At 39.4% G+C, this 23,248-nt stretch overlaps 1 protein-coding gene across 2 annotated transcripts in view; it reads right to left on the minus strand.

Moving 5' to 3' along the window:
• Ipo7 (importin 7) overlaps window positions 1-23,248 on the minus strand; it is a 44,433-nt gene that overhangs the window by 16,462 nt on the left and 4,723 nt on the right. For both annotated transcript variants that reach the window (XM_052714801.1, XM_052714800.1), the window contains exons 2-8: window positions 17,816-17,897; window positions 15,000-15,153; window positions 12,796-12,954; window positions 6,175-6,331; window positions 3,872-3,961; window positions 890-984; window positions 690-774 (exon numbers count right to left, since the gene is read on the minus strand). In XM_052714801.1, coding sequence (XP_052570761.1) covers window positions 690-774; window positions 890-984; window positions 3,872-3,961; window positions 6,175-6,331; window positions 12,796-12,954; window positions 15,000-15,153; window positions 17,816-17,897 — 822 coding nt within the window. The remainder of the gene's footprint in view (window positions 1-689; window positions 775-889; window positions 985-3,871; window positions 3,962-6,174; window positions 6,332-12,795; window positions 12,955-14,999; window positions 15,154-17,815; window positions 17,898-23,248) is intronic.

Here is a 23,248-nt window from a genome sequence, read left to right on the forward strand (position 1 = left end):
CATGCAGGCAAAACACCAAAGCACATTTAAAAAAAAAAAAAATGCTGGGTGGTGGTGGCGCACGCCTTTAATCCCAGCACTCGGGAGGCAGAGGCAGGCAGATCTCTTGGAGGCCAGACTAGTCTACAGAATAGTTCAGGACAATCAGGGCTATACAGAGAAATCTTGTCTTGTCTTCAAAAACAACAAACAAAAAAATCTCACCAACCACCAAGCAAACAAATGTGGGACTGGAGAGACGAGCCAACAGTGGTTAAGAGCACCAGCTGCTCAGACCCGAGCACTCACATATTGGCACACAACCAACTGCAACTCTAGTTCTAGGGGATCTGACACTCTCTTCAAGCTTCTAAGACAGTGGTTCTCAACTTTCCTAATGCTGGGACCCTGACAGTTACCCCAGGTTGTGGTGACCCCCAGCCATAAAATTATTTTCATTCCTACTTGTAACTATAATTTTGCCACTGTTATGGATTATAATGCAAATATCTGATATTCAAACCCTGTGAAAGGGTTGTTATAAACCTAAAGGGTCACAACCCAAAGGTTGAGAACTTATGCTCTGAGGGCACCAGGCATGTGCAAGTGGTGCACAGATGCATGCCAAACACCCATGAACATAAAATGAATCTTTAAAGCAACTCAAACAAAAGTGCCACATCTCTACTTAAAGAAATGTTAAGACTTACTTGCTGGACGCCAACAGCAAATGCCTTCAGAAAGACTTCAGCAAATTCATTATACTCCTTAGAAACATTCCCAGGGCTTCCATATCTACATGAAAATGAATGTGACCATTATTTCTTCATAATGCTTTACATCTATATTCACAATAGCAAAAGCTTGAAAAAAAATAAATTTAAATTACTATGTATGAACAAGGGCATACCTTTCAAAAAGTCTTGCTAAAATATGTAAGGCCCACTTCTTACATTTCCACCAGGGTAATTCTGGTCTATCATCTTCTTCAACTTGAAGTGTTTCCTTTAAAGAGACATTTATTTAATAATACTGACAGACTATAATATAGAAAGAACTGTATCAATTAAGAATAGATTCAATCATAAAAGTAAAGAACCTAAGCATTCAAAACTAAAGTAATGATAACATAATCATTAAAAGAATCAGCTGGGGGGACCGGAGAGATGGCATAGAGATTAAGAGCACTGGCTGTTCTTCTAGAAGTCCTGAGTTCAATTCCTGGCAACCACATGGTGGCTCACAACCATCTAAATGAGATCTGATGCCCTCTTCTGGTGTGCAGGCATACATGCAGACAGAACACTGTATACATAATAAATAAATATACAAAAAAAAAAAAAGAATGAGCTGGACTTAAGACATCCATGACATTTTTAAGTTGACAAGTGAAATACAGAACTAAAACCTTCATACACTGCCACTGAGAATAATGCCAAATCAGGTGAAAGTCAATTTGGAAGGTACTACTAGTAAAGTCAAACATATATCTATTCTCGGATCCAGTTTTATACTTCAGTATTTATTCAGGAATGAACACATGTGACAGAAAATACCCATTCATAAACCCTTTCAAGTGACTATAATACTCAAAGTACACCACTTGGGTATCCCCATCAACATGTACCACATCATAAGCTATGGCACTATGTGAATACAAAAGGTATTACATGGCAGTAAAAATAGACAAATCACACCAAACATGAACAAATATCCTAAACATATTAAACAAAAGAAACTACAAAGAAGATTACTTTTATTAGTTCAAAACAGACAAAATCTACTGTGTAAGAAATGAGCATGGGAGCTGGAGATATGGCTCAGTACTTGATAGCACTTGTTCTACTGTGACAAATCGAGTTGGAATCCCAGCAACCTCTTCTGGCCCCCAAAGGCACCTTCACACACACAGGTGCAAACATTAACACACACTAAAAAAGGGCCAGGCATGGTGGTACATGTCTTTAATCCCAGCACTCAGGAGGCAGAGGTAAGTGGATCTCTGAGAGTTCAAAGCTGGCCTGGTCTACAGAGTGAGTTCTAGGACAGCCAGGGCTGTTACAGAGAAATCTTGTCTCGGAAAACAAACAAAAAAAGGGTCACACGGGAGGCAGAGCCAGGTGGATCTCTGTGAATTCGAGGCCAGCCTGGGCTACCAAGTGAGTTCCAGGAAAAGGCGCAAAGCTACAGAGAAACCCTGTCTCAAAAAACCAAAAAAAAAAAAAAAAGGGTAACAATGATGACAGAGATGACAAAAACTGGACAGAAAATACACAAACCATACCACTCTATTAACCTATTGAACAGTTCAGCTATAACCTGTTAATGGATATAAATTATAACACAAAAGATGCACAATATATATGTGAAACACATATCTTATACTTAATATACACAGAAAAACATACAGCAAGCTAGTATCCTAAGTAGGAAAAATAATTTGTGCACTTCTTCAATCACTTAATTTAAAAAAAAAATACTGAAAATACTTAAAGAAGAGTAAATGAGGTTGCATTTGTGCTTAGGATACTGAGTTCTATGCCTAGCACTTGGAAAAAACAAAATTAAACAAAATAACAAGAATGTGATCTCATCCATCCCATTCATAACAGTATTACTGTCATAATTACATACCCACCCATGTAGAAGTTTGAAATAAAACTCAAGATTTTTATAATTAAGGTGCATAAATACTTAAAAGTCACCAGGTATTTAAGAGTCTACTTAATCCCCACATGCTAGAGAAAATAAGATTAGAAATATTATAATAAGAAACATGCCGGGCGGTGGTGGCGCACACCTTTAATCCTAGCACTCGGGAGGCAGAGGCAGGTGAATCTCTGTGAGTTCGAGGCCAGCATGGTCTACAGAGCGAGTTCCAGGAAAGGTGCAAAGCTACACAGAGAAACCCTGTCTTCGGAAAAACAAAACAACAACAAAAAACAAACAAAAAAGAAATATTATGGTAATTGCAAAAAGTACTCTGTTTTAAAGTATAAAAAAAATACAGTTGGATAGTTCTTAATGTATTAACAAACCAAAGTTGCTTCTCTGGTGCTAAGAGTTATGTATCAGGGCTTGAAGGATGACTCAGTATTTAAGAGCACTTGTTGCTATTGCAGAGGGTTCAGGACCAGCACCCACATGATGACTGCTAATGATCTGTAATATCTTCCTCTGAGCACCAGGTATGCACGTGGTACGCAGACATACATTCAGACAAAATATCCATACATTTAAAAAAATTTTGTTAAAAATAGAATTACATCAATAGTTTTTTTTATGATATAAACCACAAAATTTGGCAACCTAGCAAATTAAATTTTTCCTCTGTTCATGGCCATCTGACAAATTATTAGGTTACAATCTAATAGTAAACACTTAGTTAAGACTGAAATGAAGCCAGGTGGTGGTGGAACACACCTTTAATCTCAGCACTCGGGAGGCACAGGCAGGCAGATTGCTGTGAGTTCTGAGGCCAGCTTTGTCTAAAGAACTAGTTCCAAGACAGCCGGGACTACAAAAAGAAACCGTCTTGAACCCCCTCCCCCACAAAAAAAGAATGAGAGAACGGAAATGAGGTGGAAGTACTAGCATGAAATATACATACAAGCAGCTTATTTTTCTACAAGTAATCCTTTGAGCACAAATGGAAACCGAAGAGCTGCCTATGGTGGCACACACCCTTAATCCTGACACCTGGGAAGCAGGGGCAGGTGTTGGAAGGGAAGGAGTTGGATGGCAGTTTGGTCTACAGAGTGAGTTCCAGGACAACCAGGACTACACAGAAAAACTCTATTGAGAGAGAGAGAGAGAGAGAGAGAGAGAGAGAGAGAGAGAGAGAGAGAGAACGAGAACACACATAGGAGAGAATGACCCCATAAGAACTTACATTAGGTACATCCCTATTCACAACAGTCTTCAAAATTTCCACCCATTCTGTCAGGTTCTGTTGGTTTATCAGCTCCAGGGGTAGTGTATACTAAAAAAACAACAACAAACAAACAAACAAAAAATTAGTATTTTTAAAGTCCTAAGGGAATCCCATTTCCTTTTACTCTACAATACCTACCAAAGGAAATTCACTCAATCCCCATTTCTACATTAGTACACAGACTAATTTCCTTAGTGAACAGTGGCATTTGCCAGGGGCATTCTTACTTTGCTCAGCTTACTAGGAACACATCTTGTTCTTATCTTGAAGGAGAGTTACCACAGATTTCTAGTGAACATGTTTTTGTCAAGTTAAAGAAATTGTCGAGTGAAGATCCTAACATTTATTTCCCCCTTTCTCTATTGTATGTATGCTTGCATGTATCCATTCATGTATTTATTTTTGCAGGGCTAGGGATCAAAGTTAGGGCCACGGGTATGCTAGGCAAACACTCTTATCACTCTTATTTCCCCAGCCTTGTTCTCTTTTTTTAAAAAGGAGGAATTGCTTAATACATTTTAATGGATGCAAGCTGGGCGGTGGAGGCGCATGTCTTTGATCCCAGCACTCGGGAGGCAGAAGCAGGCGGATCTCTGTGAGTTCAAGGTCAGTCTGGTCTACAGAGCAAGTTCCAGGACAGGCTCCAAAGCTACACAGAGAAAGTCTGTCTCAAAAAACAAAAACAAAAATTTAATGGATGCTTTACTAGGTATCTGGAAATATAAATCATGCAATTTAGGATTTCTGTTAGTATCGAGACAGGGTCTCATGATGTAGTGCTGGTGACCTGAAAGTTCATATGTGTACCAGGAAAGCCCCAAAACTCTGGCAAACCTTCTGCCTTCTGCCACTCAAAGTGCTGGCATTACAGGTATGCACTACCATGCCTGGTCATCCAATTCAAGATTAGGATATCCACTTACATAACTCAGGTAGTACTAACTTCAGTATCAAGACGTTTTACCAAGAATTCAAAACTCTGAATTCAATCCCAGCAGCATACAAACTGGGCATAGTTGTGCACAGTATGATGGCCAGGATGATCTCAAAATCCCCAAGCTCAACAATTCTCCTGTGTGTACCAACACACCCCACTGCATACTTAAATGACTAAGAAAATTTCACTAATTTTAGCAGGGAGTGGTGATGTGTATTTACAATCCCAGTTATCAAGAGGCTGAGGCCAGTAGATCACTTGAACCTCTTAAGTTCAAGACTATCTTGGGCTCCATGGCTAAACCTCCATCTTGAGAATAGAAAATTAGTCATACTGGACAGCTATGAAAATTCTAACATTTACATTGTCGGATCTATTAGAATTTCTAACACGCTTGTTTAGGCTTTTGACTTGTAATACTGGCAACTTACCTTTTCCTAAGAGATAGCTCCTCACAATGTAACATAGGCTGGCTTGAAATGTGCTTCTCCCCATTCTACCTCCTGAATGTTGGTATCCAGGCACAATCAATTTCTTTTTCTTTTTTTTTTTCTCTAAGACAAGGTCTTCTGCTGTGCTATCCAGACAAGACTACAATATACCATATAGCCCAGGCTAGCCTCAAACTCATGATTCTCCTGTCTCAGCACCCAGGAGGCACACACCACCATATCCAGGTTAGACTGTCAAATTAATTATTAACATGAATGATAAAATTCTTTTTTAATGTGGTAAATGACAATCAGTGTTTATATATGCTCCTTAGAGGTAGGCACAATGGTACATGCATCTAATCCCAGCACTCAGGAAGCAGAGGGAGGAGGACTAAAGCATTTAAGGCCAGCCTGGGCTACATGAGAACCTGTTTCAGAAAGTAAAAAATTAGGCTGGAGTTGCATTTTAAAAGAACTAAAACAAGTCCACAACCACTGTCATTATATATAAGCAGCACTAATTAGACTTTATTATTTTAAAAAGAAAAGGACATGAAGGTATGAGAGAATATGTTAGGGTGAATCAGGGGAAGTAGGAATAGATATGATCAAGACACACTGTACACATGTATATATGAATTTATAAAAAAAAAATTTAAATTAAGAACTAAAAACACCCTGTTAACAAAAATAGTACCCCCGGGGTTGTGAGATGGCTTAGTAGGTAAAGGTGCCTGCTGTCAAGCCTGAGTTCAATACCAGATCATGAATGGTGGAAAAAGAGTCGACTTCCAAGTTGTCTTCTGACCCCTACAAGTATGCCATGGCATACACTAAGCCCCTCCCCTCCCCCACACAAATAAATGTAATAAACATTAAAAAAATAGTACCTGAACAAGAGCATAAAAGATCTTGAATATCTGCTTTTGGATGAGGACAGACTGGTCCGACTGATCAGAGAGCAGCTGGATAAAACGGTCCTTCAGAACTGGCAGGAAGTGCTGCATTGCCGCCACCAGTGGACTTCGCTCTTCTGGTTTCTTGTACCTATGGGTAGGAATACAAACTAATTCTGTAAGAATGTACCTCCATACCTGAGACATACACATATCTGCCTGCTTTCTTTCACAAGTACTATTTCTAACCAATCTGAGGACATTTAGGAAAAGAAAAGCCTGTTTAGGAAAACAAAAACCGTGCCCAGTATCGGAAAGATATTTTAAAAGGTAAAGGGGGCCGGGCGGTGGTGGCGCACGCCTGTAATCCCAGCACTCGGGAGACAGAGCCAGGCGGATCTCTGTGAGTTCGAGGCCAGCCTGGACTACCAAGTGAGTTCCAGGAAAGGCGCAAAGCTACACAGAGAAACCCTGTCTCGAAAAACCAAAAAAAAAAAAAAAAAAAAAGGTAAAGGGAGGTGCTCACTTTCAGAGTATACACAGTAAATGAAATGATGCAAAGACAAGCTGGCAAGGCTCCTGTTTAATGATAGCAAACTTGTGAAGCATTCCATCATTCCATATTTAAGGGCGGGAGACAGGATAGGTTTTCTTAAAAGTTGGATTCCTGGGCTGAATGTGTTGGTTCACACTTTTAATCCCAGCAGTAGGAACCAGAGGTAAGCAGATATCGGTGTTCTAGGCCAGCAGTGGCTACACAATGAGACCCTGGGTTTTGTTGTTGTTGTTAGACCAAAAAAAAAAAAAAAAAAAAAAAAATCCCAGCTAGGCACAGTAGTACAATTCTATAATCCCAGCATGAAAGGCCAAGGTGGAAGGATGTTACAGCTAACCTGGGCCACATCAAGAGACCTCGTCTTAACAGCAAAAAGACCTGGATTCCTTTATCTTACAGAGTTTCATGATAACCAAAGTAAATTGTCAAGAATAAAAAGTACCAAGAAGACTGAAGAGATGACTCAGCCCGTAAAATGCTTGCTATGCAAGCATAAGGACCTGACTTGATCACATTAAAGTCCAGGTGCAAAGCTATGGAGATGGCTCAGCAGTTAAGAACACCTAATGCTTTTCCAGAGAACCAGGGTTCAATTCCTAACACCCAAATGGTGACTCAACTGCCTGTAACTCCAGTTCCAGGGAATCTGATGCCTTCTTCTGACCTCTGTGGGCTGTTGTACATATGGTGCACACACATAGACCCAGGCATACACATACCCATAAAAATTAAATAAAAAAATTCTAGGTGCAGAACATGCATATAATCCAATTACTAGGGAGGTGTAGATAGGAAGATCACTGAATCTATTCCAGCTAGCCAGTCCAGATGAGTTAGCAATCTCCTATCTTTATTAAAAACTAAGGTAGCAGGGACATAAAATAGTTCAGCAGATAAGGGTGCTGTAATGACCTGAGTTCAATTTCTGGAACCCATGTGGAAAGAAAAATAACTTTCACAAGTTCTCCTATGACCTACACATGCATACTGGTATGCACATGCTTAAAAAATATATAAAACAAACAAACCAGGCCATAGTGACACACGCCTTTAATCCAGCACTCAGGAGGCAAAGGCAGGGATTTCAAGAGGTGAGTTCAAGGCTAGCCTGGTCTACAGAATGAGTTCCAGGACAGCCAGGGCTTCACAAAGAAATGGTTGTCTTGAAAAACCTAAAAGGAAAAGGGCACTTGCTGTGCAGGCCTAACTACCGGAACCCATGGTGGGAGGAGGAAAGATCAGACTAGTGAAAGTTGTCCTCAGATAACCACAGGTGCCCCACCAACATGCACATACATGCCACACACATTTAAATCTTTTTAAACGATTATCATGCTGTGGGATGTCTTTCTGTATGCTGTGAAGATGTGATTGGTTGATAAATAAAGCCGTTTGACCTATGGCAGGGCAGGAAGAAGCCAGGCAGGAAAATCCAAAGGAGATAGTGAAAGAAGAAAGAACAGTATATACAATCTCTTTCTAAAAAAAAGAAAAGGGCTAGTATAGATAAGATAAAAGGGTAGATTATTGAATCACGTTTAAAGAGCAACAACGTATTTGAAATGTTTTACATTGCTATGGATTTTAGTTTATTGATACAATTTTAAAGTTAATTTTGTTATACTGTATGTATATTTCTATTCTTGTTTAAGGTACTATGTTTGAAATTGAAATATATAATTAAGAAACAGGGGGCTGGAGAGATGACTCAGTGGCTAAGAGCACCTACTGCTCTTCCAGAGAACTCGGGTTCAATTCCCAGCACCCACATGGCAGCTAACAACTGTCTATAATTCCAAAATCTGACACTCTCATACAGATGTACAAGCAGGCAAAATGCCAATGCACATAAAATAAAAATAAATTATTTAAAAAAAAAAAGGAATACAGATTAATAGTCATCTAGGATAAACTTATAGGCATGTTAGTTAAGTTTTTTAGGTCTATAAAGGTATATTTCAACTAGGTAGGTAATCTTCAAACACTTCAAAGACTTACAGAATATGGCATTTAAAATGTTTGAAAAACAGACTTTTCTGGACAGTGAGACATGTCTGTTCCTGGTAGCACCATTTACTTCAAAGAGAAAGATGGGCATCGAAGACACTCTATATGGAGTTTATCCTCTTCTTGGTACAAAATGGCCATTTGGACAAGAAACTGCTCTTGCCTGGACTGCTTGACAGTATATTGTACAAACTGGACATGCAGGACCCATAGGAAGGTGACCACTGAACTTTGCAAGGCTCTTGAAATGCTCCTTCAGGTTCCTGCTTTGCTGAAGAAACTGCCAGACATTCTACAGGATGTAGAGAAGCGACTAAGAAACTGTAGGCCTATAGTATGAAGATGGATGCCCCTACATTACAGAGGAACTTTGGGTGACTGTCCAGGCAGGCGGTTGTCTCTGCCATTCAAGAGTTTTGGAAGTTGCTTACAATATTCTTCTGTTTACTTAGGTAATATTATGTCCTTCAGGGGGTCTTTGATGTAGTTAAAGACTTTAGACTCACAATTATAGAATAGATGATAGATATTTTCTTTAATTTTGCCAAATACAAATAGACTAGATATTGTAACTATAATTCTTGCTTGATATGTTCTATGATATGTAATTTTCCTATGATAAAGTTAAAACCTCTTTTGATTAGACAGAAAAAGGGAAGTGCTGTTGGATGTCTTTCTGTACAATGTGAATATGTGTTGCTCTGTTTGATAAATAAGGCCATTTAACCTATGGCAAATCAGGTTATAGCTAGGCAGGAAACTGAAGAGACAGAAAGAAAAAAAGCAGAGAGGAGAGACGAGAGCCTGTCACCCAAGGAACAGCATGCCAGCAGACCAGTAAGCCACAAAACACATGGCAAAACAGACTAATAGAAACGGAGTAATTTAAGATATAAGAGCTAGCTAGCAAGAGGCCTGCCATAGCCCATGCAATTGGTAATTAATACAAGCCCCTGTGTGTTTACTGGGGTCTGAGTGGCTATGGGACCAGGTAGGACCGGAGAAATCTGACTACATTCTCACACTTCTAAGTCAATAAAACAGTAATAATTTATGAAAGAAATTCCTATGATGAGGGCTGGCAACATGGCTCAGCATATGGTAAGAGACTGTGCTGCACCTAAATTTGAATTCCCAGCATCCACACACAAAAAAGAAAGCACCAGCCACAGCCATACAAATGTAACCAAAGTTACATGAAGGAGGAATACTGGAGCGTTTTGGTTTTTCAGCCAAGCTCTAGGTTGAGTGTTTCATGGGAATAAGACAAGTGACAGAGCAAGCCGCCCGACTTCCTCATCTGGCCTCTGTGTACTCCCATTGGTGGTGTGTACCCTGCACCTGTGGGCCAAATACCTCATAATGAGGTACTCGAATACGCCAACTGACACTCACACACCTACACAAAGAAAAGAAAACCATGTGAACTCTCCAGCTGGACTACATAAACTACAGACAAAAGTCCCTAACAATGAAGGTAAAACTATATTATGTACCTCCCTCCTTCCATCTTTATAGCCCAGTTGCTCACCTATAAGAACTGAAAGCTTACATGGTAGGATTTCTTTTCTCTTACCTCACTAACCACAATGAATATTAGACTGGGAACTGGTTAACAGTAGGTAATCTAAGGTAGTGGTAATTAAAGTAATTTACTGTATAAAATGCATTATTATTACACTGTGAGACCCAAAAGCTTCTGAAAGTATGTTAATAAAAAGCTCACACCAGGCAGAGGCAGGTAGATTTCTGTGGTAAGGTAATTAACTAAATTAAAAAAAAAAACAAAAAAACCTAGTATTACTAGTACAACTCTCCAGTGATGTACCAAACTAATGAACCACACTCACAGGAATCCATTAAGTTCAATTCTTTTGTCTTTAAAATAAATAAATTTTTTTGGTTTGTTGTTTTGTTTTTTGAGACAGGGTTTCTCTGTGTAGTCACTGCTGTCCTTGAACTCAGAGATCCTGTCTCTGCTTCCCAAGTGTTGAGATTAAAGGTGTGGACCACCACACCTGGCTTAAATAAAAAGCCAGTGGTTTGTCAATCCAAAACTCCTACCTTGCCAAGCAACAAAACAATTCAGCTGATAGAGTGTTTGTCTAACATACATAAGAACCCAACTTTGGATACAAACCAAGTGTGGCAATATTCAAAACTTGAGAAGTAACTTAACTCACCCTTTACTATGTAAGAAATGCAAAGCCAGCTCTGTTGCAATTTACCAGACCAAAGTACTACCGTAATATCTAATCAGGAGTTACTCCATTTCATGACAGGTTAGCTGGACCCCTAAAATCTCCCCAGGGGCTACCTGTGCCATTAGGTGTCCCCCCTATTACCAGTTCAGGCTTCTGGCTCTCTACCCTTTTTCTCCTTTGCCACTATTATTCAGTAAGGTGTGATATAACTTCCTCATCAAGTGCTCCCTTTGAGCTCCTCCTACAAACAAGCATTTCCTGAAAATATATAGTGCTGAAGGCCAAAGTCCAATTTTTTCATGAATTTTTAGAACTTCTTCAAGCCACAGATCTCTTGTAAATACCTTGGTATTCTATAAACATTGCTCGAAAATAAACTGAAATTCCAATATTGTAGTAGCCTCCTCTATATACCATTTAAAAATCCCTCATATTCTTTCCTGCTAAGGTTGTAAGAGAGACTCAAACCCTCTTAATGACATTGCCAACTTATTGTTATTGTCTCTGGCTTTAGTCACTCACTTACCAGAACTACAACTGGCACTCTGATAGAAGTTGGAGCGACAGCTGGAACATTCCTTAGCAGGAAGATGGGTAGCTGGTGGGGACACAAGAAAACACCAGTACCAAGGGTGTAAATGGTGTGTTTCACGCCTACTCGGAACAGCACAGTTCTTTGAAATGGGATCCCAAAAGGGTGTCAGAGGCTGCCTAAAAGTCCCAGAACCTGAGGGCTCACAGTGGCATCTATCTAGCTCTTAGGAATGGAGGTCAAGTCACCAATATCATATTAAATTCTTCTTTATAATTTTTCCACACCACATTTCCACATGCCTACCAATTTCACTGCTTTGACTACATGCTTGAATAAAAACCCTTCTTCCTTTGGCTTACTACTCTTTTTTTAAGCCTTTTTTGAAAATTTATGTGTATGAGTGTATTACCTGCATACTGTATGTTCTTTGCACCATTTACATAGCTGGTGCTGCCAGAGGCCAAGAAGAGGACTTTGGATTTCCTGGGATTGTAGTTATAGATGGTTGTAAGCCACCATGTAGATGCTGGGAATCAAACTCAGAGCTAAGGCAATTCTTTAGTCTAAAATCTTCCTAACTTATGAGAATTACTTGTATCAACTATAATTCATTCAAATATTCAGGAAACTAAGTAAGCTAATGTGAATTTCTCAGAATACATTGACTTTAAAAGATCAAGAGCTGGCCATGGAGGCACACATTTATAATACTAGCTCTTGGCAGGGCAAATACCCAAGGATCAGGATCTCACTGAATAAAGTGCTCAATTGCTCAATGCACTCCAATCATCTTCAGACAAGCGCACACTCACAAATTTAAAGGTCTGCTGTCAGTACCTACTGAGGAGCCCCAATTTTAGAGACAATTTTTGAATAAGAGTCAATGATTTTAACAAAACATTGAGGTCAGTGGGCGGGACAGTTTCTCAGTGGCATTGACAGAAAAAAAAAAATCTTATGGATTAGAATAAATGCCCTGACCTGTGGGAGGGCTTAGCAGAGTGGGGGTCCTTGCACTGAGCCAGTCATCTAAGGTTTTGGCACCTGTACGGTAGAGGAAGTGATTCCCCCAGCTTGTCTTCTGGCCTCCATTTGTACACTGGGCCACTTGAACACACATATGCACACAGTTAAAATAAGTAAGGATAATAAATTCAGAATAAGATTCCTACTTCAATAGGAAAACACTAAATTAACATATAATTCACTGATTTTCTTATACTGAAAATAAATTCTCATGATCAAATTGGTTTAAATGTTCACAATTACTCCCACTCCTCAAAAACTTAGCTGGAATTAGGAGGAACACTTACTCATAATTTTTCACAAGCTGATAAAGGCAAAGAAGAATTCCCAGCCAACAAGCACTGTTATCAGACTGAAGGTAAAATCCAATCTTGTCCACAATGGCAGTCCAGCGGCTTGGGTAGTCATGTTTGATGATATGATGAATGCATGTAGTAAGCTGTACCCTGAAAGTCAAAACTTAACAGTGAAGAAGAAACCTCATCTCGACAACACCTTGATAACTTAAAGAAAAATGGGTTGTTTCAACAAAGCTTAATTTCAAATAATCAGGTATTTGGATGCACATAAAACGCAGATAACGTAATACAACTCCCTCTGCAACAACTACCTCTTCTGGCAAATTTAAAAGAAACCCAGCCAGGCAGTAGTGGAGAAAGCTTTTAATACCAGTTCTCAGGAGGCAAAGGCAGATGGATCTCTGTGAGTTCGAGGAAGCCTGGGCTACAGAGCTAGTTCCAGGACAACCAAGGCAACACAAAGAAACGATGTTTGGAAAAACAAAACAAGCAGTTAAAAGAAACCCAATAGCCATCCGAGCCTGATTGCACACACATATAATCCCAGCAAGTGGGAGGTAGAGGCAGAAGGATCATCTATTTGAGGTCAGTGTGAGATACACAAGACCTAGTTTCAAAAAGCCTTTTTAGTTTTCATTGCAGAAAAGTATCAAGTATGCTGGGTGGTGGTGGCACACACCTTTAATCCCAGCACTCAAGAGGCAGAGCCAGGGGGATCTCTGAGTTCGAGGCCGACCTGGTCTACAGAGTGAGATCCAGGACAGGCACCAAAAGTACACAGAGAAACCCTGTCCCAAAAAATTAATAAAGTGTCAAGTACACAAAAAACATTTGCAAAGTCAAAAAACAGTAGCTCAAAATCACTTCTCAGGACAAGTTTAGAGTTCAAGGCTAGTCTGGACTACTAGGTTACCAGACCTACTAAAAGATCCTTTTCAAAAGTTCAAAGATGACATAGTCAGCATAGTACTTGCTGTGCAAGTCATTAGGACCTGAGTTTGATCCTCTAAAACCCATGGATAAACTCAAGTGCAGCACTGCACACCTGTAAAATACTGAGCTAGGAAGACAGACAGAAGGATCCCTGGATCTTGCTGGCTAGCCAGCCAGGTCAAATCAATGAGCTCTGAGTTCAATGAGAAACCCTATCTTAAAAATCTCAAAAAGTAGGTAGGAAACAATTAAGACAGCCAGCATCAATTGCAAAGTCCTATAAAATATGAGTGTTTGCTAGCCAAGAACACTGTTAATCTAAGCACTTGGGAGGCAGGTGGATCTCTCTGAGCTCCAGGCCAGTCTGATATAGCATGTTCCAGACCAGACAGCGTAGTACTAAGGGCACTTGACTCCCATGAGCAGGCCTTATTTCAATGCCTACTCTGCAGAGAAATTGGAGTAAAATCATCCTACAGACTGCAAGACAGCATTCTGCAATTTTTCTTTCCCTCTAGCTTTTTTAATCTTTTTTTCTCTCAGTGTAGGAATAAAAGTTCAGACACCATGTTTGTTACACAAGTCTCCTACTACTGAGCTACACCCTTAGTACTTCTCTTTTCTGAGACAGGGGCTTTCTGTTGGTGAAAACTAACCATTATGCCACCTCTGCCTCTGAAATGCTGATTGCAGCCATGTACCACTATGTCAAGCTCTACCTTATTTTTTTATTCTTTTGTCTGATCACACTATGTCCCATAAGTTTTATATAAAAGATTTAAGTCTTGGCCTTATAAACATAAAATTCAATCGCAATACAAGGAATCTAAGTGCATTCTATGACACCATAGGCTATAATTCTGTGCTATAAAAATGGCAGGGTGAGTGCTTTTAATTCTAGCACTCAGTAGGCAGAGGTAGGTGGCTCGCTGTGAATTCAAGGCCACCCTAGTCGACAAAGTAAGACCCTGTCTCCAAAAAAAAAAAAAAAAAAAAAAAAAGGTTCTGAAAAAAGATAATTTTAAATAGATATACAGAAAACATATCTGTAACAATGAGTAAATTTCACCGGGCGATGGTGGCGCACGCCTTTAATCCCAGCACTCGGGAGGCAGAGCCAGGCGGATCTCTGTGAGTTCGAGGCCAGCCTGGACTACCAAGTGAGTTCCAGGAAAGGTGCAAAGCTACACAGAGAAACCCTGTCTCGAAAGACCAAAAAAAAAAAAAAAAAAAAAAACAGTAAATTTCAATAAACATACCTGATAAGTTCAGGTGAGTGGATAATGGCTTCTACAATGTTTTCTCGAATGCAATGCCGGTCTTCTTCTGGAATTGTGTATGGGGAGATGTCCCCTGGTGTGACTTCCCGATCAGGCCAATACTGTGTTATCATATTTTTCAAATAAATAACACCTAAAATACAGACCAGTCATAAAGTAATGTTTACTGAAAAACAGTGAGAATACCTCTTGGAGTATCAATATTAGGAAGGGATTCTTTGGTAAGCAAATAGCCAATTATTTCAAGTCAATAATCAAAACACACATTTAACATTCAGTTGCAGACATTAGCCACAAAATTATTAAACATACAGCCCAAGAGAACCCAGCAAATAGACACAGTATACCAAAATCAATTTCTAAATAAAACCCCCAACCACCAAACCATACAAATACAGTTCCAAAGGCGGTGCATGGTGGTGCAGGCCTTTAATCCCAGTACTCAGGGAGGCAGAGATAGGTAGATCTAAGTTTGAGGTTAGCATGTTCCAGGACATCTAGGGATTACAGAGAAACCCTGTCTTGAAAAACCAAAAATAAAGTTCCTACAACTGACTACATGAATGTATAAAATGTTTTATCACAGGAAAAACCGTAGTACAAAAAGTTCTCAATGTTTAAATCCAGTACTTCTATTACACAACACTTCAAATTCATATTATTTTATGAGAAAATTTGCTGTGCTCAATGGATGGAACTAGAAAATATCATCCTGAGTGAGGTAACCCAAACCCAGAAAAACAAACATGGTATGTACTCACTCATAAGTGGATTCTAGATATAAAGCAAAGAACAGACTGCAACCCACAGAACCAGGGAGGCTATATAGCAGGGGGGATCCTAGGATGACTGTGGCTTATAATAAGTTTTGGTTTTACTCAATTACTGGGCAAGTCTCAATCAAACATTTCACTATTAGGATAAGAATTTAGGCCGGGCGGTGGTGGCGCACGCCTTTAATCCCAGCACTCGGGAGGCAGAGCCAGGCGGATCTCTGTGAGTTCAAGGCCAGCCTGGGCTACCAAGTGAGTTCCAGGAGGGGCGCAAAGCTACACAGAGAAACCCTGTCTCGAAAAACCAAAAAAAAAAAGAATTTATACTGTATCAAGTTGATAATAGAAAAATAAATGAATAAATACACTGAATGAATGAATGAAAAAAATTTGCTGTGCTCAAAAATCATAGATTCTGATCTGTTGCAGCCACCACACTGCTACCTTTGCACATTGCTATCTGAGAGTTAACAAGCTGATGATGCAGTGTGATGTAGATCACTAAAACAGCTTTTTACTCAGCCATCTGGAGAATGTGGATTATAAATGTGTAACATGAAACTGATTCCTAAATTCTGTAGACTATTTTTTTAAATTAAGACTATTTTTTTAATTGGCAAATTCAACCTGAAGTCCTACATCCATTTAAACAAAGGTAACTGAATCTTAAGAATTTAATTAATACTTAATTTTAATGTATTAAAAAATACACAGACACACACACAGACACACACACAGACACACACACACACACACATTAACCATACCTACAATAGAAGATACGGGGCTGACACATTCCAGATTAATACTACTATACAATTAGCTTCATCCCCCCACAAACACAGCAAGAACAAAATTAGGACCTGACAGTTCTTACTATGTCTGAATATTTCTTTCCATTATAACAAACACAGGAATCAAGTGTATACTTACTTGACTTGTTAGCGTGAAAGTTTTTCATTTTGAGAAAACATAAACTGAAAACTACAGTGTAAGTATATCAGGATCCAGTCTACCCTAAATGTACTAGTATAATACCAAAATGAACTTATCATTCAAAGCCTAGCAGATGAAAGTACCACAGGCCATGCAGTAGAATTTCAATTAGCCCAAGAATGTCACTTTAAAATGAATGATTACATTTTACATTTATATTAAGTTTATGGGTGGTTAGCTAGCTGGCCAGTCTATTCATCTGCCTATTGAAGTGCTGGGGATACACGTGCTCTACCAATGAAGCGCATCAGTCCCAATTCCACAGTTTAACTGGATCCATTTTATATCTACTAAATAATTTAATTTTCCAATATCCAAAATCAAGACTACACTGTGTTAAGAGCCAACCTTCTTATATGTTAAACACTTTCATTCTAGTAAAAATTTGGGAACTAAAGGCTTCATTCATAACCTTCATCTGAGCTGGAGTTAATAGGCAATTGTGGTAATAATAAAACTAAAATCATTAAAAGAAGAACATAGGAAGGCTAATCTTCCAGAGGATCCAGTTCAATTACCAGCACCCATATGGTGGCTCACAAGCATGTTAACTCCTGTTCAATCGGATGTGATGCCCTTACTGGCCTCCACAGACATACACAGGTAAAAACATTCACACACATAAAAGGAAGGAAGGAATTTAGTTAGTTAGTTAGTTACAAGCACTGGGTGTTCTTCCAGAGTACCCGGGTTTGATTATCAGCACCCACAAAGGTAGCTCACAACTATAAGTCCACGTCCGGATCTGACCCCCTCTGCTGACCTGAGGTGAATGGACGCACACAGTACACAGACATACATGTGTGGAACATCCAACACAAAATATGAAAATAAATAAATCTCAAATTTTCCTTTAAGTCCTACCAAATATCAAGAAACTTGCTGTTGCTATACACACCAGAAGTAAATGGATGCTGAGGGAAGGAAATTACTGAAGGGTCAACCCACAATACTTCTATTTCATTAACATACCTTTCAATCTATATATTTTGTTTGTACATTCAAAAAATAATTCAAGAAACTCACCTGCCTGTCTCACAGGTAAATCCAGTTGTTCTGACATAGTAATCTGGAGCAGTGTTGAAACAAAATTCAAAGACTTGTGTGCCTACAAACAAGCAAACAAAACCAAGAGTGTAAATTTCTGTAGATGAACATACTGTATTTATTCAGAGATGGTCTCACTAGATAGCCCAGGTAATCTTTGAACTCACCATCCTCCTTCCTCAGCCTTCTCAGTGATGGGATTACTGGGGTCTGTCAGAGGCTTAATGTCCATTTCTGCTATTTTATATAAGTATAATGTTTATATAAACTGACTCCCTGGAATGACTGTATTCTGCTGGGTACAGTGGCTCATACCTTTAATCTCAGCTCTAAAAGAAGCATTCAGAAGGTGGAGACATTAAAAATCAGGAGTTTGACCTCATAACCATTCCCTACCCAATTCCAGAGGATCACACATCCTCTTCTGGTCTCAAAGGACACTGCACACATGTGGTGCACTCATATACATAAAATAAAACAATTAAAAAAATAATAATTGGAGACAGGTAGATCTCTGTGAGTTCAAGGCCAGCCTGGTCTACAGGGCAAGTTCAAGGACAGCCAGGGCAGTTTTACAGAGAAACCTTGTCTCAAAACAATACGAAAATATGAACCATAATGAGGTTAAGTATTAAATCACCCAGTAGGAGGACCAAGACCAGGCCACTGTAGCCACCTTCCTTTCATCAAATAACAGTATTATATACATGCTTCCGAAATAGGAAAGTTTGTTTTAGAAATTACGTGAGACCAAAAGCCCACTTTAGAGTTATCATTACGGTGCCACTGACAGAAATAAATAAATACACACACACACACACACACACACACACACACACACACACACACACACACACACACATACACCTACTACATTTGACAGATGATTTTCTTTTTAAATTGTTTTGCCTGCATGTATGCCCTGTGCCCCCAGATGAGAGCACACAATTCCCTGGAAGAGCAGTCAGTGCTCTTCATCACTGAGCCATCTCTCCAGCCTGTTTTTAAAATTTTTGTTTATAATTTTTAAATGATTAGTTTATAGCTTTGGTTTAGCCTAAAGATCTTCTAGATCTTTACAATGCTTTCACTAAGTTCTTATCTCACAGCCAAAGTATTCAGATTCAAATTCTAAATAGTATTCCTGGTAATAAATGTTATGAGGGTCGGAGAGATTGCTCAGCAGTTAAGAGCACTGACTGCTCTTCCAGAGGACCCAGATTTGATTCCTAACATCCACATGGCAGCTCACACCTATCTTCATCTACTGTTCCAGGAGATCTGACTCCCTCACATAAACATCCATGCAGGCAGAATGTCAATGTTCATAAAATAATAAATCAGTAAAAAGAAAGAAAAAGGGAAATGTAATGAGCCCAGCGGCAATGGTACACACTTTAATCCAGCACTCTTATGCAGGCAGAACACTCATACACACATAAAAGAAACTTAACAAGAACTCTTTTTAAAAAGATTTATTTTACAGGGTGGTGGGGGCGCACCCTTTAATCCCAGCACTGGGAGGCAAAGTCAGGCGGGTCCCTGTGAGTTCAAGGCCAGCCTGGTATACAGAATGAGATCCACAACAGGCACCAAAACTACACAGAGAAAACCTGTCTCATAAAAACAAAGAGAACCTATAACACCTAAGACTGTATATAAATATACATATATAGTTTAAACCAAATTCTCTTATCTGGGCTCCTTCCAAGAGCTAAAGACCATCCAACAAAAACCCAAAATCAGGCCTGAGAACCCTACTACCCTACTACCCCCAATAGGGTTTCTCTTTGTAGCCCTAGCTGTCCTGAAAGGCTCTGTAAACCAGGCTAACCTTGAACTCAGAGACCCGCCTTTCTTTGCCTCCCTAGTGCTGGTATTAAAGGTGTGTGCACCACACCAGGCCAGACTCCCAGAACATTACACAAGCTATTGTTGTTGCTCTTGGTGGTCCCCCAGAGGTAGTGGTAAGTCCCTGTTTTGAAGACACAGGGACCCAGAAGCCATTAAGCTGGAACTGACATGAAAGTCTCCTCCCTGAGAACCACTTTTCATGGTACAGAAAGAAACCATGCAAACTTCCAAAGGACCAACGGTCTTACCAGTTATGATGCCTCTGAACTATGACCAACATGGCATGATAACCCTAAGGATACACTAACGACACACATACCTTGGTAGTAACTTAAGATCTTCTCCACAGAAGGAAAATCATGCCTGGTACAGTAAACCTAGCCAACTACCCAAGGCTAGTAAAGTCATGGATCTTGGAGATGAATCTACAACCACTGCTTTACTAAACCAGCATAATCCCTAACTACACTCTAAATATTTGTCTTTCATTCTAAATATTTGTCTTTATATCCACAAATTAAGTGTCTTCATCCTTCAAAGAAACTTCTCTTTGATGGCCAGACTGGTCTACAAAGCGAGTTCCAGGACAGCCAGAGAAACCCTGCCTTGAAAAACCAAAATAAATGAATGAATGAATGAATAAATAAATAACAAAATAAATGGATAAATAAATCTCTTTACAACAGATGGAGACCAATACAGAGAAACACTGCCTTGAAAAATCAAAATTGGCCGGGCGGTGGTGGCGCACGCCTTTAATCCCAGCACTCGGGAGGCAGAGCCAGGCGGATCTCTGTGAGTTCGAGGCCAGTCTGGGCTACCAAGTGAGTTCCAGGAGAGGCGCAAAGCTACACAGAGAAACCCTGTCTCGGAAAAAAAAAAAAAAAAAAAAAAAAAAAAAAATCAAAATTGCCAGGTGGTGGTGGCGCACACCTTTAATTCCAGCACAGAGGGAGGCAAAGGCAGGCGGATCTCTGTGAGTTCGAGGCCAGCCTGGTCTACAGAGCAAGATCCAGGACAGGCACCAAAACTACACAGAGAAACCCTGTCTCGAAAAACCAAAAACTCAAAAAAACAAAAACCACACCAAAATAAATAAATAAACAAATAAATAAACAAACAAACAAATCTCTTTACAACAGATGGAGACCATTACAGAAAATCACAACCAACCAAAAAGTAAAATTGTGGAGCCCAGGCCCAATGGATACATCTATAAAACAACTCCCATACCTAAGGTTCAGAGATCATTGTGGAAGAGAGGCTGGAAAGTTGGAAAAGTGTAACAGCCAGAAGATTGAGTTTTGCTACTACTCAATTGTGTCTCACAGGAGTTTCAGAAGCTACACCCATAAAATCTCACCAATACAATGCCTAAAGAAAACTGAACAAGGACAAGAGCAAAAACCCAAGAAGCCTCAACCCTACACAAAGAACTACAGGCAACTAAGGAAGGCTGAGAGCGGGAGAAAGTCTTTTCCAGGGAAGAGCACACCAACCGGTTATCCAATAACCAAAATGGTCAGCCCTGAAAACATACATACAGGTAACATTAAACAGACTGAGTAGACTCTATTCATGTATTTAGGAATATATACATGTGTGTGTGTGTGTGTGTGTGTGTGTGTGTGTGTGTGTGTGTGTGTATGTGTGTGTGTGTAACAGCAATTAATGAAAAAAAAAGAAGAGGCCATGAATTAGTTTGAAAGCGAGCAAGTAAGGGTATATGGGAGAGTTTGGAGTGAGAAAGAAAGGGAAAATGATATACTTGGATCTCAAGTAAATAAAAGAAATAATTAAAAAGAAAAACAAAACAAAAATTAGATTAGACTTGTATTTTCTGGGCAGCTGAGAGGCAGAAGAATCAGCTCAAGGTTATCCTTAAATGCCCAACAACTTTGAGGTCAGCCTGTGCTAAATGAGACCCTGTCTCACAAAAAAAAAAAATTAAAAAAAAAATATATATAAAAGCATCATAGTAGTGAAAGGCAATCATCCCAGGACTCATAGTTTGAAACACAAAATAAAGATTTTATCAATACCAAGTCTGTTTACTTTCTTAAAGCAGCCTGGATTGCAGACTAAAATCTATCACTGCACCCAAAATGTTATTTGTCACATAATAAGCACTCAAAATTCCAACCTAAATACTTGCTAAATATTGTCTACTGTAAGCTAATACTCATGTTAACTCCCACAAATTGTCTTCTATGTTCACACATATGCATCTACACACATATATACAGATACATAACTATATACTACATCAAAACGATTTTTTCTAATTAAAAAGAAACTATACTTCTAGTTTCTTCTTTTTTTTTTTTTTTTTTTGGTTTTTCGAGACAGGGTTTCTCTGTGTAGCTTTGCGCCTTTCCTGGATCTTGCTCTGTAGCCCAGGCTGGCCTCGAACTCACAGAGATCCGCCTGGCTCTGCCTCCCGAGTGCTGGGATTAAAGGCGTGCGCCACCACCGCCCGGCTAGTTTCTTCTTAATTAGAAAAATTAATCTCCAAAATATAGCATTCAAGTGAAGTTATATATAACAAATTTATCTTTAAAAAAAATTAACGTTCATTGGTGTTTTGCCCACATGTATGTCTGTGTGAGGGTATCAGATCTCCTGGAACAGACATATGACAGACAGGTGTGAGCTGCCATGTGGGTTCTGGGAACTGAACCCAGGTCCTTTGGAAGAACTCAGGGCTTGTAACCTCTGAGCCATCGCTCCAGCCCCCATCTTATTTATTTATTTATGGACAGAATTTTACTTTTTATTTTTTAGGCCAGGCTGACCAGGAACACTGCAATTTATTAAAATCCTCCTTTATCAGCCTCTCAGGTGCTGACCTCCCATGCCTGACCAGAATCTGATTAAAAAATTAGTGTACTAAAAAAAAGTATTCTAGACTGGAGATATAGCCCAATGGTTAAGAACACTGGCTGTTCTTCCAGAGGATTTCAGGGTTCAACCCCACCACTACATTGTAGCTCACAACCATTTATAATTCTAGTTCTAGAGGATATAATGTCCTCTTCTGGCCTCCAAGGATATTAGGAACACATATGTTACATACATACTGTCAAACACTCATTCATACATATAAAATAAATCTTCTCTTTTGTTTTTTGGTTTTTCATAACAGGGTTTCTCTTTGTAGCCCTGGCTGTCCTGGAACTCACTCTGTAGACTAGGCTAGCCTCAAACTCACCACCACCACCCTGTAAGATAAATCTTTTTTATTTTTATTTTTATTTTTTTGTTTGTTTTTTGTTTTTTGAGACAGGGTTTCTCTGTGTAGCTTTGCGCCTCTCCTGGAACTCACTTGGTAGCCCAGACTGGCCTCGAACTCACAGAGATCCGCCTGGCTCTGCCTCCCGAGTGCTGGGATTAAAGGCGTGCGCCACCACCGCCTGGCGATAAATCTTTTTTAAAAGTGTCCCAGGAAGCCAGGACTGTTACACAGAGAAACCCAAAAACAAAAACAAAAAACAAACAAACAAAAGTGTTCTTCACAGAAATTTGTTTGCTAAGTTTATTTGGCTATTATTTGGCTTA

This window comes from Peromyscus californicus, unplaced genomic scaffold (assembly GCF_007827085.1).
Source record: "Peromyscus californicus insignis strain IS unplaced genomic scaffold, ASM782708v3 Scaffold_4__1_contigs__length_199733344, whole genome shotgun sequence".
Classification (NCBI taxonomy): domain Eukaryota; kingdom Metazoa; phylum Chordata; class Mammalia; order Rodentia; family Cricetidae; genus Peromyscus; species Peromyscus californicus.